This window comes from Vigna angularis, chromosome 10 (genome assembly GCF_016808095.1).
Source record: "Vigna angularis cultivar LongXiaoDou No.4 chromosome 10, ASM1680809v1, whole genome shotgun sequence".
Lineage (NCBI taxonomy): Eukaryota > Viridiplantae > Streptophyta > Magnoliopsida > Fabales > Fabaceae > Vigna > Vigna angularis.
This window is the reverse complement of record NC_068979.1, coordinates 3,914,605-3,929,107: the sequence shown is the minus strand read 5'-3', so window position 1 is coordinate 3,929,107 and position 14,503 is coordinate 3,914,605. Positions and strand designations below refer to the sequence as shown.

The 14,503-nt window shown below is 29.3% G+C and overlaps 1 protein-coding gene across 1 annotated transcript; it reads right to left on the bottom strand.

Moving 5' to 3' along the window:
- Window positions 1-5,697: 5,697 nt before the first annotated feature.
- On the bottom strand, window positions 5,698-7,270 carry LOC108335219 (FCS-Like Zinc finger 2). Its single transcript, XM_017571185.2, has 2 exons — window positions 6,741-7,270; window positions 5,698-6,204 (listed from the first exon to the last, which is right to left on the bottom strand). The coding sequence occupies exons 1-2, from the start codon at window positions 7,022-7,024 to the stop codon at window positions 6,021-6,023; spliced, it is 468 nt and encodes a 155-aa protein (XP_017426674.1). The 5' UTR covers window positions 7,025-7,270; the 3' UTR covers window positions 5,698-6,020.
- Window positions 7,271-14,503: the final 7,233 nt, after the last annotated feature.

Genomic DNA, 14,503 nt, shown 5'->3' with positions numbered 1-14,503 from the left:
AGGTACTCCCAGAAAAGTCGATCGCATGGCATAAAATTAAGATGAGCGTGTAAAACAAAAGTTACTATACACGATTTTTCAACCGTAAGAGTTGACCACGTACAAAATTCCTCACGTGAGGTCACGTGTGCAACAACGTGGCTGTTTCGTAAGAGTGTAGGATTGTAGACAAACAGCAACGAAATCGTGAAAAACTATAATAGTGAACGTTATTAAAATTATCATTATATTTATTGTTAATTAATGTTCCCTTCATCAGAGCAACTTTAACTAATTATACAGCACATATAGTTAAAAACATATTATTAAAAAAATATTATTTAGCATTTTTTGCTTTACCAAAAATACGTTTTACAATGCGGTTGTCCTTCGGTGGTGGACACGCTTGCTCTTCACGTATGCAATTAAATGACAGGTGGCCTGATCTGCCATGCTGACATCGCAAGCAGCTAGCACGTTGTTTATCCCAAATAATGAAAATCAAACTAGTTATGGAATCGGATTTCTCATAAAATAGTGATATCTAGATTCTAAGAGTTTTTCTTCCTTTCAGCCCAATCTTTTTTGGTATACTTCACTGGAATTTTTTTTTTAAATTATTTATGAATCTTATTTTCAAATTTTAAATTTTGGAAAACATATTTTAAATTAGATAATTTAGAAATATATTTTAAATAGTGTATTCTATAATTTTGGAAATGTATTTCAAATTGTGTAATTTGATAAAGAAATATATATATATATATATATATAGTGTATAACACATTTCTAAATTATATAATCTGAAAATACATTTTGCCTTATATAATTTGAAACACTTTTCGTATCAAAAATTGTATTTTTGGATCATGTTTGAAATATCTCATTGGTATAAAACATTAAACAAAACATTATAAATTTTGTTAATACATAACATATAGATAGAAATTATATAGAATATTAATAAAGTATCCAAAATAATAATTATGCTAACATAATATATATATATATATATATATATATATATATATATATATATATATATAAATAAAGTAAAGAAAACTAAATAAGTTTTTCAAAAAAAAGTAAGAAATCATTATACAAAACAACTAGTTAAAAACAAAAATATCACTCACCACTATCCTTGACTTGAACTAAAAACATGTTACTCGTGACTCATTTTCATACTAAATAGAGTGATCATTGTAAAATAGAAACATTAAAAAAAAGAAAGAAGTATAATGTTTAAAAGGAAACTTCATAAACAATTTAAAACATATAACATTATATCAATAGTTATAAATATCATAACTCATTCAGATAAATCTAGACTTGATTATTCAAATACATGCTTTGACAGGATTTCAATGTAAATATGCACTCGTAGTATTTATGTTTTGCATAATTAATCATAAACACATGAATTATAACATACTACTCATGGAGTTAATTTTTTACATCTAAAACCAAAAGTCTAGAGTAAATACCTCTTGTCATTCTCTTATCCACCCCATTCATCTCTAAGTTGAATGATTGATAGTATAGTTGGATACCTTCTTTTGAACTCTCATATGTCAAGCATACACTAAATAGTCACCAAGACATATTATTTCTCCTTAAAATTTCTCTTAATAAATAAATCAATCATCAACATATCAATAATTGTTATATATATATATATATATATATTCATATGGTCATTGTACTCACCAACAACATAAAAAATATACAAATCAATACCAAACAACAACAAAAAATTAACCAAAAACATGGAATATGAAATGGCACTCAATGTCATTCTTCTTACAAAATAGCCCGCTCAACGAGACATTTATGTCACTCAGCAAGCTGAACATAAAATTATTCCAGACTTGTAACGGAGAGTGGCACTCAAAAGTGTCTTGCCACCGGTCAGCCTCACATCATTCGCAAAAATGGTTGCTAAGTGGAAAAAAGTTGTGCTTAGCAAGTTGCAACTAAAATGCTTCCAAACTTAAAATTTCAAGCTAGCACTGAAAGCTACAACAATCTCGCTCAATGTCATATAAAAAAATTTCCATTTAAAACATGTGATTTGGGAAACAAATGACATGTTCATATGATTAAATCGGCATTCCTAACACGATGTTTAGTTCAAAATTAGTTCTTAATGTCATAATGAACACCAACTTGATCAAATGGTCAATTCCTCAATTTTCTTAATCACCACAGTCTAGCACAACTAACACTCGTTTCAAGCAATCAAACATACCATAGAATTCAGCATAAAAGTAAATCAGATTCAACAAACCAAATTCAATCAACAATATCTCATTCACATACACTAAAACATCTAAAGTCTCTTACATGACAAATGACCAAAAAGCTCAAGGATCCTAAAACATCTCCATGAGCACAAGACACTCTATTTGCTCATACAAACAATAGAAACATGATCGTAACACACTATTAAGACTACTGATCAATAGAAAGTTTTATAGAAGACTCAAACATCACATGTAAACTAGAATCACTTACATGCACATAAAAACGTGCAAAGCAAAGAAAAAAATATAAACCCACTTACTCTGTAATAAAAACTGATTGACTATATTTGAAAACCTCACCTAAAGGACTACTCAGGTGTTCTTTAATATTTAAACAAATAAATAAGAAGTTATAATTCTTAGAGATAATAAAAAACTAAATAAAAGTTTAAAGAGGTGATATAATTTTAGATAATAAAAATCGTTTATATAAATTATATTTATATTTTAAATTTTTAACATTAAAATAACCAACTTGTTATTTAAAATATACTCTCACATGTAAAACACTATTTTCTAAACTCTTAGGTTAATTCTAAATGGCATGATTTTCGTATTTTTTTTATATTTATTATGATCATTATACTCGTTCTATTGAAATTACTATACCTGTTTTAGTTTATCAATTAATCTAACAAAAATTATCTTAAACTGTTTTATTACCCTTTATTTTGTTTTATTTGAATTTGTTTTCTACATTATGAAGTTGACAAATAATTGTACACAGTGACATATATTGATCGTAACTATTAAAAACACATGTGTTACAATTTTTTTATGATAATAAAATTAGTATTATTATGATAAAAATATAAATATTTTTTTATAAATTTATTGTAAACAATTTTAATTTATTTTGTAAGTAATTTTATAATAAAAATAATTAAGTTTAAAAAACAAAAATAGAATAAAATGATTTAATTTACTTACAAGATTAAAATTGATAAAATAATTATTTTAATATAAAAAAATTAAAGCATAAAATTGGAAAATAACCGTGTACATCAAGAAAAGAAAATTATCTTTATATATATATATAATAAAAATAAATACATTATTTAATATAACAATGATCATAAAAAGTATACACATTTAAAAAGTTGTCATTCTTTTTTTAAATTCTTGAAATTCATTAATAGTTGAATCATAAGTAAAAGTTAGGAATGATAATATGATCCGGTCTGACCAATTTTAACTTTTCTTATACGTGACATACAGATTTGAAAATTGGTTCGTGAGCCATATAAGAATTTTAATAATTTTTTTTAATTGTTTAAATGAGTAGAAATACTAATTTCTATAAATTCATTTCTTAAAATAAAAAATATTTGTAGTTTTATAATTTATAATTTTTAAGTTCAAGTTTATCAAAAATAGAAATAACTTTTAAGTAGATTTAAAACTTAAATGCTTACTTCGTCTCGAAGAGAATTTTTGTTTAGTAACCGATTTTAAAAATGAAGACATTAGATCGCTATGTTATGAAAAATGCATGACTTCAGTTCTATCCGTTTAACGACGTTAAAATTTGATAACGTTAAACTGATTATGGATGATGTGCAAGAAATGTCGATATGGCAGCCAGGGTTTCTTTTCCCATCTAAGAATAGGGAAAGCTTGGGGTTCTCTCTTCATTGCGGCAGCCATCTGCCTCTACCCCGAACAGGATCAACGCCACTCCTCCTGACCGGCCAAGCATGTCATTGGCAACAACGCGGATTGAACACGAATAGTGTTTATCTACTATCCAATCGACAACAAAAAAAAAACAATCATTAACATGTCTTGTTACGTATTGAATACTCATTTAAAAAATATCTACATGTTTTATAATATTCACGGATATCCATGGATACCCATTAATATTTAAAAAATATTTTATAATTTTTAAAATAAAATTTAACTAAAAATACAACAAAAAAATATAATATAATATGAATTAAAAATTAATTTTAATTAAATTTAACTTAATAAAAAATAAATTAATTTTAATATTAATAAAATTTAACTTAATAAAATATAAATTAAATTTTAATTTTAATATTTTGTAAATAATAAAACGATAATTTGATACTTGTATCACACATCCCGTTTATAAACAGATAATAAAATATTCATTACTTCAAAATAATAAATATCTATGATTATTAAATTTTATCATGAAAACTCATGTGAGTATTTTTGTCATCCTATACTTAATACAGATAAATGAGCTATTTTTATGAAATTAAAAAAAAACGTAAATTAGCTACTTGAAAGAAACATAAAACTTGTGGTGCTTGTACTGAACTAAAATAGTTAATCTGTCTAGTATTTTTCTATGCGAGTTATGAGTTATGTGAGACTAAAATACTTAATTTGTCTAGTATTTTTCCTTGCGAGGTATTGAAACTAGCCGTATTGTCATCCATAATAAAAGTCTTAAGAGACTTAAGCGAGAAGAAATTTACAAAAAATAAGTCACACTTGTATACCAAAAAAAAGTCGAACATGTTTGCTTTTATACCGTTTCCATTTTAGTTTTTAATTCGCATTTATTAATTTTCATATTTTACATCATTTAATTTTTTTACATATTTTTAAAAATCAAACTTAATTTTAGAGAAAAAAAATTATGAATGATTTTTTCCTCCATATTTTTTCTACTTTCATTGGCGAAACCAATTTTAATATAAAAGAAACTAATTTCCCGTATAAAAATAGTTGTAATGGCGAAAACTATACGACATATACACCAATGATCACCAGTAATAAAAGCTAAAATAGCGCATTATACCAACCATTTCAGAGACTATCTAAAAATAGCAAAATGCTTGTGAACAACAAAAAAGTAGAAGTGATCTCTCTCTCTCTCTATCTCTCTCTCTCTCTCTCTATATATATATATATATATATATATATATATATATATATATATATATCGATGACAAAATAATGAGAAGAAAAAGGAGGTTCGTCGAAAAGAAGAGGGAGGAGGGTTGTGAAAACTAATAAATAGGAAAGAGAACTTTGAAATTTTCTATATATCAATAAATGAACTTAAAATCAATGATTTTTAAAAACATGAACTAAAGTTACATAGACAAAATTATTAAAAACTAATTATTAGTTAATAACTAAACGAAATGATAGGTCCGTAGAAGGGTTTTTTCTTTTTCAACAGTTTATTTGTTTCTTCCGTAAAGTATGAATAACATGGTAGTGTGTTTCAGACCTCAAACTTCCACTATCCCAATTTCTTCGCAGGCCACGGCCACAGCACAGTAAATAAAAGTCTCCCTTCTTGGATTCATATTTAATGTTCACTTAAAAAGGTGAAAACACTGTAACAAGTTAAAGAAATACATGTAGTAGCAGTTAAGTTTCTTCGTTAAAACTTCGAAACTGTTTGCAACCACCACATCACATAAAATACTATATAACTAATACCTTTTTATATATATGTGATATTTTAAAAAATAACAAGAATCCTGAAAAATGAGTCATTGGGGAGAGAGGATCCAACACGCAACTAGCTTCTCTATGCGTATTACCATATACAGCTTCATGAACAAAAAAACCTTTCAGAGGAGGATCTCTTCTCTCTTGACCCTTCTTCATGGAAAGAAAAACTTCACTTCTACTTTCCTTCTCTTCATTGTTTTTTCTTTTCCTTTCTTCTTAGACAACGCTGAAGCGGTTTAACTGTTTTTTTTTCTTTTCTTTCTTTGTATTCTATTACAATACAAGTTTCATCTAAGCGGCAGCAACCGTCCCTGCACGAAACGAGTAATTATGGGCCTTGTTTGGGGAGACAGATTTTCTTTGCTCCTTTTTTCTCAAAGCCTTCATAGAAGAAATGTTCTTATTCTTCTCCTTCGCTTCGTCTCTCTCTATTTGCTCTTGTCTACACTCTTCGCTACAAAAAGGCGTGTCCCCTCTGCAGTACAAACAATTCCCACCCGTCAGAGCCATGCCAGAGAGATCCAATAACATTCACATTCAAATGGAAACCAAAATTAAATTACAAAATCGAAATCAAACCTAAGCAACACCATTGAAGAAAAAAAAGGAAAAACCTTCACTTTTGTTAGATCCTGACAAGAAACAACCCTCTTGGGTACAAATTTTAACAAAAATATAAATTATTAAGATATCCCAGCATCACACGTTTCAAGACCTAGACGTTACCTACCGACATACATATCAAGATTTTCAATTTCCCATAAATTCATGACACTGCAATTGCATATCACTCAATTAACCATAACAACAGACTGTTGAGAACAAATACATGTAACAATCTAAAAAATAAAGGGATGGAGAAAGAAAGATTTATATTAAGAATCATAATAAAAACTGGAAGCCCGAAGGAATCTAATTTAAATCTAATTTCTCTAAAAGGGTACGGATTGAGGAATGTAATATGTATATTACTAATCGATGGTGCAAGAAGATGAATTCTGTAAATTGAACCTGTACATGAAGATGTCTCGATCCCCGAGTGGCTTCTTGCAAAGAAAACAAGCTTGAAGAAAGTGGGGTCGGTGATCTTCGAATCTGGCATCATAAAATCTCCCAGATCTTGGGGAAAGAATAGAGGGGTTCCTGAAACCTCTGTTGTAGAAAGTGCCAAAACCCAATGTTCTAGAAACAAAACCATGTTGGCTGTGATGGGAGTAGTTGTGCCCAGAATAGTCCGTGGAAGAAATCCAACCGTCCTCTTCGGAGAAACAATGTCTCTTGGAAGAACCGGCCATGGTTTGTTTTCACTGTTTCTCTTAGGAAACCGAAAGGAAAAGTGTTTCCCTGGGTTTGGTTTGTGGAAGGAACGAAGGAACACAATGAACAGAGAGTGATTGGGAAAAGGAGAAGAGAAGGGTTTTATAAAGTGGTAGGTGAAAGTTTTTTTGTTCTGGTCGTTGAATGCGGAAACGAGAGGGCAATAATAAGGAGAGGCAGGTTATAACTTGCAATTGCAAAAACTAATCCCTCTGTGTGCATCCATTGGCTCAAATACCTGCATCTAGCTTTTAAAAAGTTTGATTATTCTTATTATTAATTAATTTGAGGGGCACCCAAAATTACAGGCATGCCATTGAATGTGTAAGAAATGGAACTGTGCTTGTACATGTTGTGGCATTTTTGTAATTTGAATAAAACGTGAGGGTTTGAAGTGAAAATAGGGAAGATCTTTAACAGTTAGTTTGCGCTGTGTGAGAAGTGATGGGACCCAGTTTGGACCAAACCTCACATGTCCCACTCCTCTTGCTTGCCAAATTGTGGTGGGGTGTAAGTAAGTTCTAGGGCCCAAACTCACGCACTGCGCGTAAGAGTAACGGTAACTCTCAAAAATAAATAAATAAATAAATAATATATATATATATATTTTTTATAGTTCAATGAATTGTCATATATTTTAAGATTTGGAGCTTTCTAATTAAATTTAAAATAATTGTGTATAATTATTTATGTATTTGGTTATCAAACTTTAGTTTATTTTATTTTTTAAAAATTAAAATATTTGTATTAAAATATATTAATAACAAATAAGTACAAAATTAAGAATACTGTACCAAACTCTTAAAACCATAAATAAAGAAAAGGACAGAGACCTTTTATATGTGACCATGTCCTGCTTTCTTACTCTGGTTTTCTCAAGAGTTAATTAATGGGACCACGGGCTACCCGCCTCTGGCCTTCCGTGCTCATTGAATTTCAAGCTCAATTATACATGAAGGCGTAGTTAATACTTTCTCCTTTCTCTCTTTTCAAAGACTTTTTTATTTGTTCACATCTTCTTAAATTAGGTAAATTAATTCAATAATTTTTTAATATTTTATATTATTTTTACAAAATTATCTTTCATATTAATAAAAAATTTGCTACATATTTATTCTTCAATTTGCTTAGGAATACCAGTTTCTTGACACGTTTTACTTAATTTATAATTTTCTGAATAGTGAGATATTCATTTACAGAATTTGTATTTGTTCATATTTATATTGATTCAATCTATTGTTAGTTTTATATTTGATAGATTGAATAGGAGAAAGTGATGTTTAAGTTAGATAATTATCAAAGTTCTGTTATTATATTCGATTAAAACTGAACTCGGTGTTATATATTTAATAAAACAAAAAGTTAAACTTCAGGTTTTAAGAGTCCATCTAAGTTATATATATAAATAAGTTTACTTATTTAAATACGATAAAAGTTAATACATACATCACAATTTTATATTTGATGTCTTTATAAATTAAAATGTAACACCATACACAAATACTTTCATGTTAGAGGAATAAGTAAATTATATATGTATAATTATATTTATCATATTTACATACATTATATATATATATATATATATATATATATATATATATATATATATATATATATATATATTAGGATTACAAGTTTCGAAACTATTATACATAATAAAAAATTAATTAAACAAAATTATTACATCATCTAAAAAAATTTGCTTCTACCGCCACTTATGTGGGATATGTTTTTGTGTTAGGCAGCAGCGGACTTTCATGTTACAGAAAGAGACCCTGAACTCCTCAATTTTGTATATCTATATAAATTAATATATAAAATTTAAATTATCTTTTTAATTTAAAAATATTTTATATTTTGGAACTTTCAAAAGTTATATACATTTATATAAAGATTATGACAATCCTAAAATATTTATTAAAAGTCCGTCACTTTTAAATACAATTAACGTATATAAAAGTAGGATAATGTAAAAAAATACAAATTTAAATATTATCGTCATTATACATCATCTTTTCATTATCATTTATAATATTTAGTGTTATCAAAACTGATCACAAATTAATTAGTGAATCAATTTAATCCGATTCATTTATTAATGAGTCGAAAAAAATCTAATCTCACTCAGCCCACCACTGGTTAGTGAGTTAAATAGATTGACTCTCTAATTCACTTAATTACATTTTTTTCAAGTAAAAAATTTTCAATTTTCCTTTGTAATTCCAATTTAAAAAATTTCAGTTTAAAATAACGTTAAACTTATAATTCAAAATAAAAAAAATACCCGACAATCGAAATGTAATCCAAAAGTAAACATAAAAAGTGAATAAATAAATTTCTAAAATTGATCATTTTTGTGCTTCATTTATAATATTTATAATATTAGAGTCTTGAATGGATAAATTCATAATATTTTTCTCTTTTGAAACATCTTTTTTTATCTTCATTTACAACACGATAAAAAAAAGTGTTAATTAATAATATTGAAACACAAAGTAATAAATAATTAAATTAAATTATATGGGTTGGTGAACTAACCCGACTTGCCACAGATTCAACCCGGGTGAGTCGGATTCTAAGTGTACCAGGTTGAAAATTGACTCGTATAAAAACTAACATTTTTTTCGAACCCAACCTGACTCAAACTCGTGGTAAACTAGTTTGACCTGCGAATTCTAACCCATTTTGACATGACTAGTAATCGTTATTCATGATTCGTATGGATATAATGTATATGAATATAGATAAATTTATATTGAGTTAAACTTTATATCTAGACTAATTGTAATTTTTTTATAAAATTGTTAAAATCATGACAAATAATAATTATTAAATGTCATATGTTAAATTTATTTAACCTTAGTGTATCTCCTTGATGTGTCAGAGTGACATGGCACATTTATTACTAAGTGTTTTTTTTTTAACTTCATACCACTTGTAGGTTTAATTGATTTAACAATAATAAAGTTGAGAAATCTCTTAATGTGATTTTCAAATTTGTCATCATCCCACGATGTTTGACACCTCCTTAAGTATCACTACATCAGCGATGAAGTACCATGAAATTGTCCAATTAAGACTATCATATTCAAACTAATATATATAAATAAAAGTTAGAACCACACATACGTATAAATAATTTAATACACATGTATATAAGTAATTTAATAGGATCTACCACAAGAATTACTAAAAAATTATTGTATACTAATCATTAATCTCAACTCAACATTAATATATACATAAATATCTTGAACACATATAACATATCACACTCTTTTTTATATATCATATATTTGACGAAATAACCACATGAGTAAACAACGTAAAGTATGTCATAACATTAATGAAATCATCATGTTTTATCATGTTGTCACTTAAGTGAGTATCTCTTGTTTAAGCGACATCTTCAAAATATAAACAAAGATTCAACCATCTCGCTTAAGTAATATCTTCACGACTTGAATGAAACACAACCCAAAATCGTCATCTTTTATGGGTCCTCCTTTGATAATTTGAGCATCCAACCTATCATTCATGTTCTTAAAAACATGTGTCAAGTTCATGTGTTTAAGACCGTGGGGATGACTTCGTCTCCAAGCTCATAGGCACATGAATTAGAATAAAGTCATATTAATGCGTAAGCATTGAAGAAGATGAGGTTCAATGTTGGTAATGACGACCTTGATGCCACTTGAAGACACACGGTTGGTCATGATACTCGTTGAATTGGATGCAACAAAATGAAAGATAGGAAAAAGGGTTTAGTGTGATGAAAATGAAAGAAAAATGGAGAAAAAAAACCTAAGAAGGTTAAACCTAGTTACGGAAGGGGGCTATAAGAGTCATAAAATACTTCTCTGGCTGGTGACTTTCGAAAAAGAGTGACTCTGGATTGCTTTCAACAAAATAACACTCGACATTCAAAAGTCCTTTCTACAAAGGTTGAGCACTGCATTTATAGTGTTTCCATGCTCCTACAAACATAAACTATCATCTTGATCATCATTCGTGACTCATGGATCAGATGTCAAGTGTTTATAAAATGTGTTTCACGTTTAAACCATGTGAAAAATATAAAAAATAATGTTCTTGAAGGAGACCGACGTCTTTGAGGAATATATCAACAACCTGGTCGATATATTAGACTCGAAAGCCTGATCCTGTAAGAAGATCTCAGTAGCTCGACTGGAAGGACGAACTTGGAAGCTCAACTATGATGAGAACTTAACTATGATGAGAACTCGACAAGCCTGGTTTGAAAGAAGAAGTTGACAACCCAATTTGTGAACAGAACCTAGCAGTTGGGACCCGGAAGAGCTCGACAGCTCTACTGAAATGATGAACTTGACAGCCTAATTGTGAACGAAGTCTGACAACCTAACGAGTAGCAACTCAACACTCATCCCAAGAGCTCGACAACTCATTCGAGGAGTCTAGTACTTCATCCCAGGAGCTTGACAATTTGTCACATGAGCGTGATAGGTTGGCCTTGGAACTCGACAACTCATTTGAGGAGTCTGGCAACTAATCCTAAGAGCTTGACAACTTGTCACAGGAGCCCGATAGGTTGGCTTTGAGCTCAGTTAACAATAGGATAATTCAACCAAACAAAAAAGAGTTCGATTTCATTAAGGATAACTCTGTTGGTCTCATGGAGAGTTTGGACACTAGAAGGGAAGCTCGACCATCTATACAAAATCTCGACTAGAGCATGGAGAGCTCGACTAATAACAAGGAGAACTTGACTATCATGAGAAAACCTCAGCCAGCCACACAAGTCTTGAATAACACATATATGAGCTTGATTGAATACATAATGAGTTTGACACCTTATTAAAATTAAAAAAAAAAAACTATTGAAAACTTTTACAATTCTATATTATTATTATATTAGGGGAAAAAACTAATATTAATTATAACCAAAATCCTGTGTTTTGTAAGTCCTTAGAGTAATTTCATCAATTACCTTAATTATATTTAAGCGTCTAACACCACCCTTAAATCACAATACATACTAATGTCATATCTAATGTTTGAGTGATATGTTGATAAATAATTATACGAGTCTCTCTCTTACTACAACCTGGTTTTGAGTCGTGCATTATCGTTTTAGGGATTAATGCATTGCTAAAACGTAGTAATATAACCAATGCAATTAATGAATACTACTTCAGAAACCTTTATAATAAAATATTAAATAATATTTTTAAAAAACTTATAGTTGTAAGACTCATGAAAAATATTTATAGCAGAAAATTTTTATTAGTAATAATAATTTTAATGGATGGAAAAATGTAAATTTTGGATATAAAGTTATAGTAATTTAGAAGGAGAGGTTCAAATTTTGATAACTTATTTAGGATTTTTTAAGAAAATTGAATAGAAAAAAATGAATAGTGAATAGTAAAAAGTGAATAGTAAAAAAAAATGAAAGGATAAGAATTCCTTAGCATGGAAGGAATTAGGATCAGATTTGAAGACATTATTAAGGAATCCATTATGAATCCATTAAGTAAGTGGTGATTAAGAAATTAATATAATAAAATAATATTAAAATAATATTAAAAAAATTGATGAATAGTAAAATTTTTGGACTATAAATAGCCATGAAGGGGGAGGCTATTTTGCACAAAGAGAGGAAGAATCAAGAGAGAAATCTTGAAATTTAGAGAAGAAAGAGTTAGGAAGAAATTTTGGTTGTAGAGATTCTGAAGAGTTTTCAGGGAACAACTTCTAGTGAGAAAATCATTCGGAGCAAGAGGAGTCTGGAATAGAGGTTGGGGAGTTAACATTTCTATGCTTTTATATTATGATTTAATATTGTTTTATTACTATTCATGTCTTGAAATTCTGTGTGAATACTGTTAATGCTTACTGTATGTCTATCTATGTTGAAATTCGGTGTTAATATTATATGCTGCTGTTTTGAATCTGTAAATAAGAAATTTGTTAAAAACTAGTTGAGGAACACTTTGGTTAAGGAAAGACTTGGTACTTAAGTTGTCCATTGTGACGCACCTCTCTTTCCTGGAAGTCTACTCGACAAGTTTTTAACTTAAATCCTATTGAACAGATTATGTACTGTTAAATTAATGTGCAATATATTTTGTTGGAATGGAAATGTCTGATGAATTTATGTTATTGTGGTATATATGGAATTATGAATTATAATTGTGATGGTAGGATAGAGGAATCTTAAAAACCGGAGTTGGTACATCCCTGATCATAGAGCAGCCCTGGTATAATCCAGTAAGTTGTGACTAGTCATATGTACTGGCGTTTATGGTGAGTTTGATTCGTCAAACATTTGATTCTTCTCCGGTGACCATTTATGGTGATATTTTAGTATTGTTAATTTATTTTGTGATATATTCAGTTTGTATGATTTCTGCGATGATTGGATTTTATTGGATTTAAATTTATGCATCTGAACATGGTTGTGAACTATAATGATGTGAGTTATGTGGGAAGTATGTGAATGCATGAGATATGTTGGATTCACTGTGATAATATGATGGTATCCGATTATTCATGTCTTGGGTTAAGTTTCAAAGTGACAGTATGGTTCATGGACGTAATTCCATGATCCTCAAGGAGAGGATACATGGTGGTGCCCTGGTAGTGTTTAGAATGAAAGTAGGAGCTCAGTCTTGGGGGTCATCCTGAAACTCCAATGGTCTTTCTTCTCACGTAGAGAGGATTGAACCATGTGGTGAGGAGTAGCAGGAGGTCCTAGTCTTGGGTGCTTCCAGTATGGCCCAGGGTGAGTGATAACGGACTAACCTCGTGAGTGTGGTAGGGTGGGGGAGCCCAAGTTTCATAAGCCACCACGAGTGCAAGACCCGCCATAGCTCGACTATCATTCTAGTCCGGACGAGTCGATTTATAAAGTAACAAGTCATGTGATGTCATTTTACCATGTTTGAATTATTTTTGCATGTCGTGTAAGGTTGAATAACATGCTTTTTATGTCTAGCTCACCCCTACTTGTTTGTGTTTGTGTTTGGGTATGTGCGATGATCACCCACTTGGGTGGGAGCAGATGGCAAGGAGGATACTTTAAAAACAGTTCTTGATGGGGATGGCAGCGCTGCAGCTTAGATTCGCTAGCTTTTATTTGCTAGCTTTGAAGAACTTTTGTATGTTTAAAATTTTAAATTCTCTATAAATTTGAGAGAGAAACTCTAATACTCTAGTTTTCAGTTCCACGCTATTTTAAGGATGATCGTAATTCTTAATTACTCTTGACTGCTTTCTTATATTATGCAATGATAACGTCTTTATTATATATGATTTTTTATATATTTTGGGACGTTCTAGCATAACATATTAGACTTTAGTTTTTCTTAATATACAAGTTAAATTTATTTACGTAAAGTCTAATTTGCAGCTTTATTTATCTAATTGCAGACAATACTTGACAATGTAGAGGTTACATACATGAATAAGAC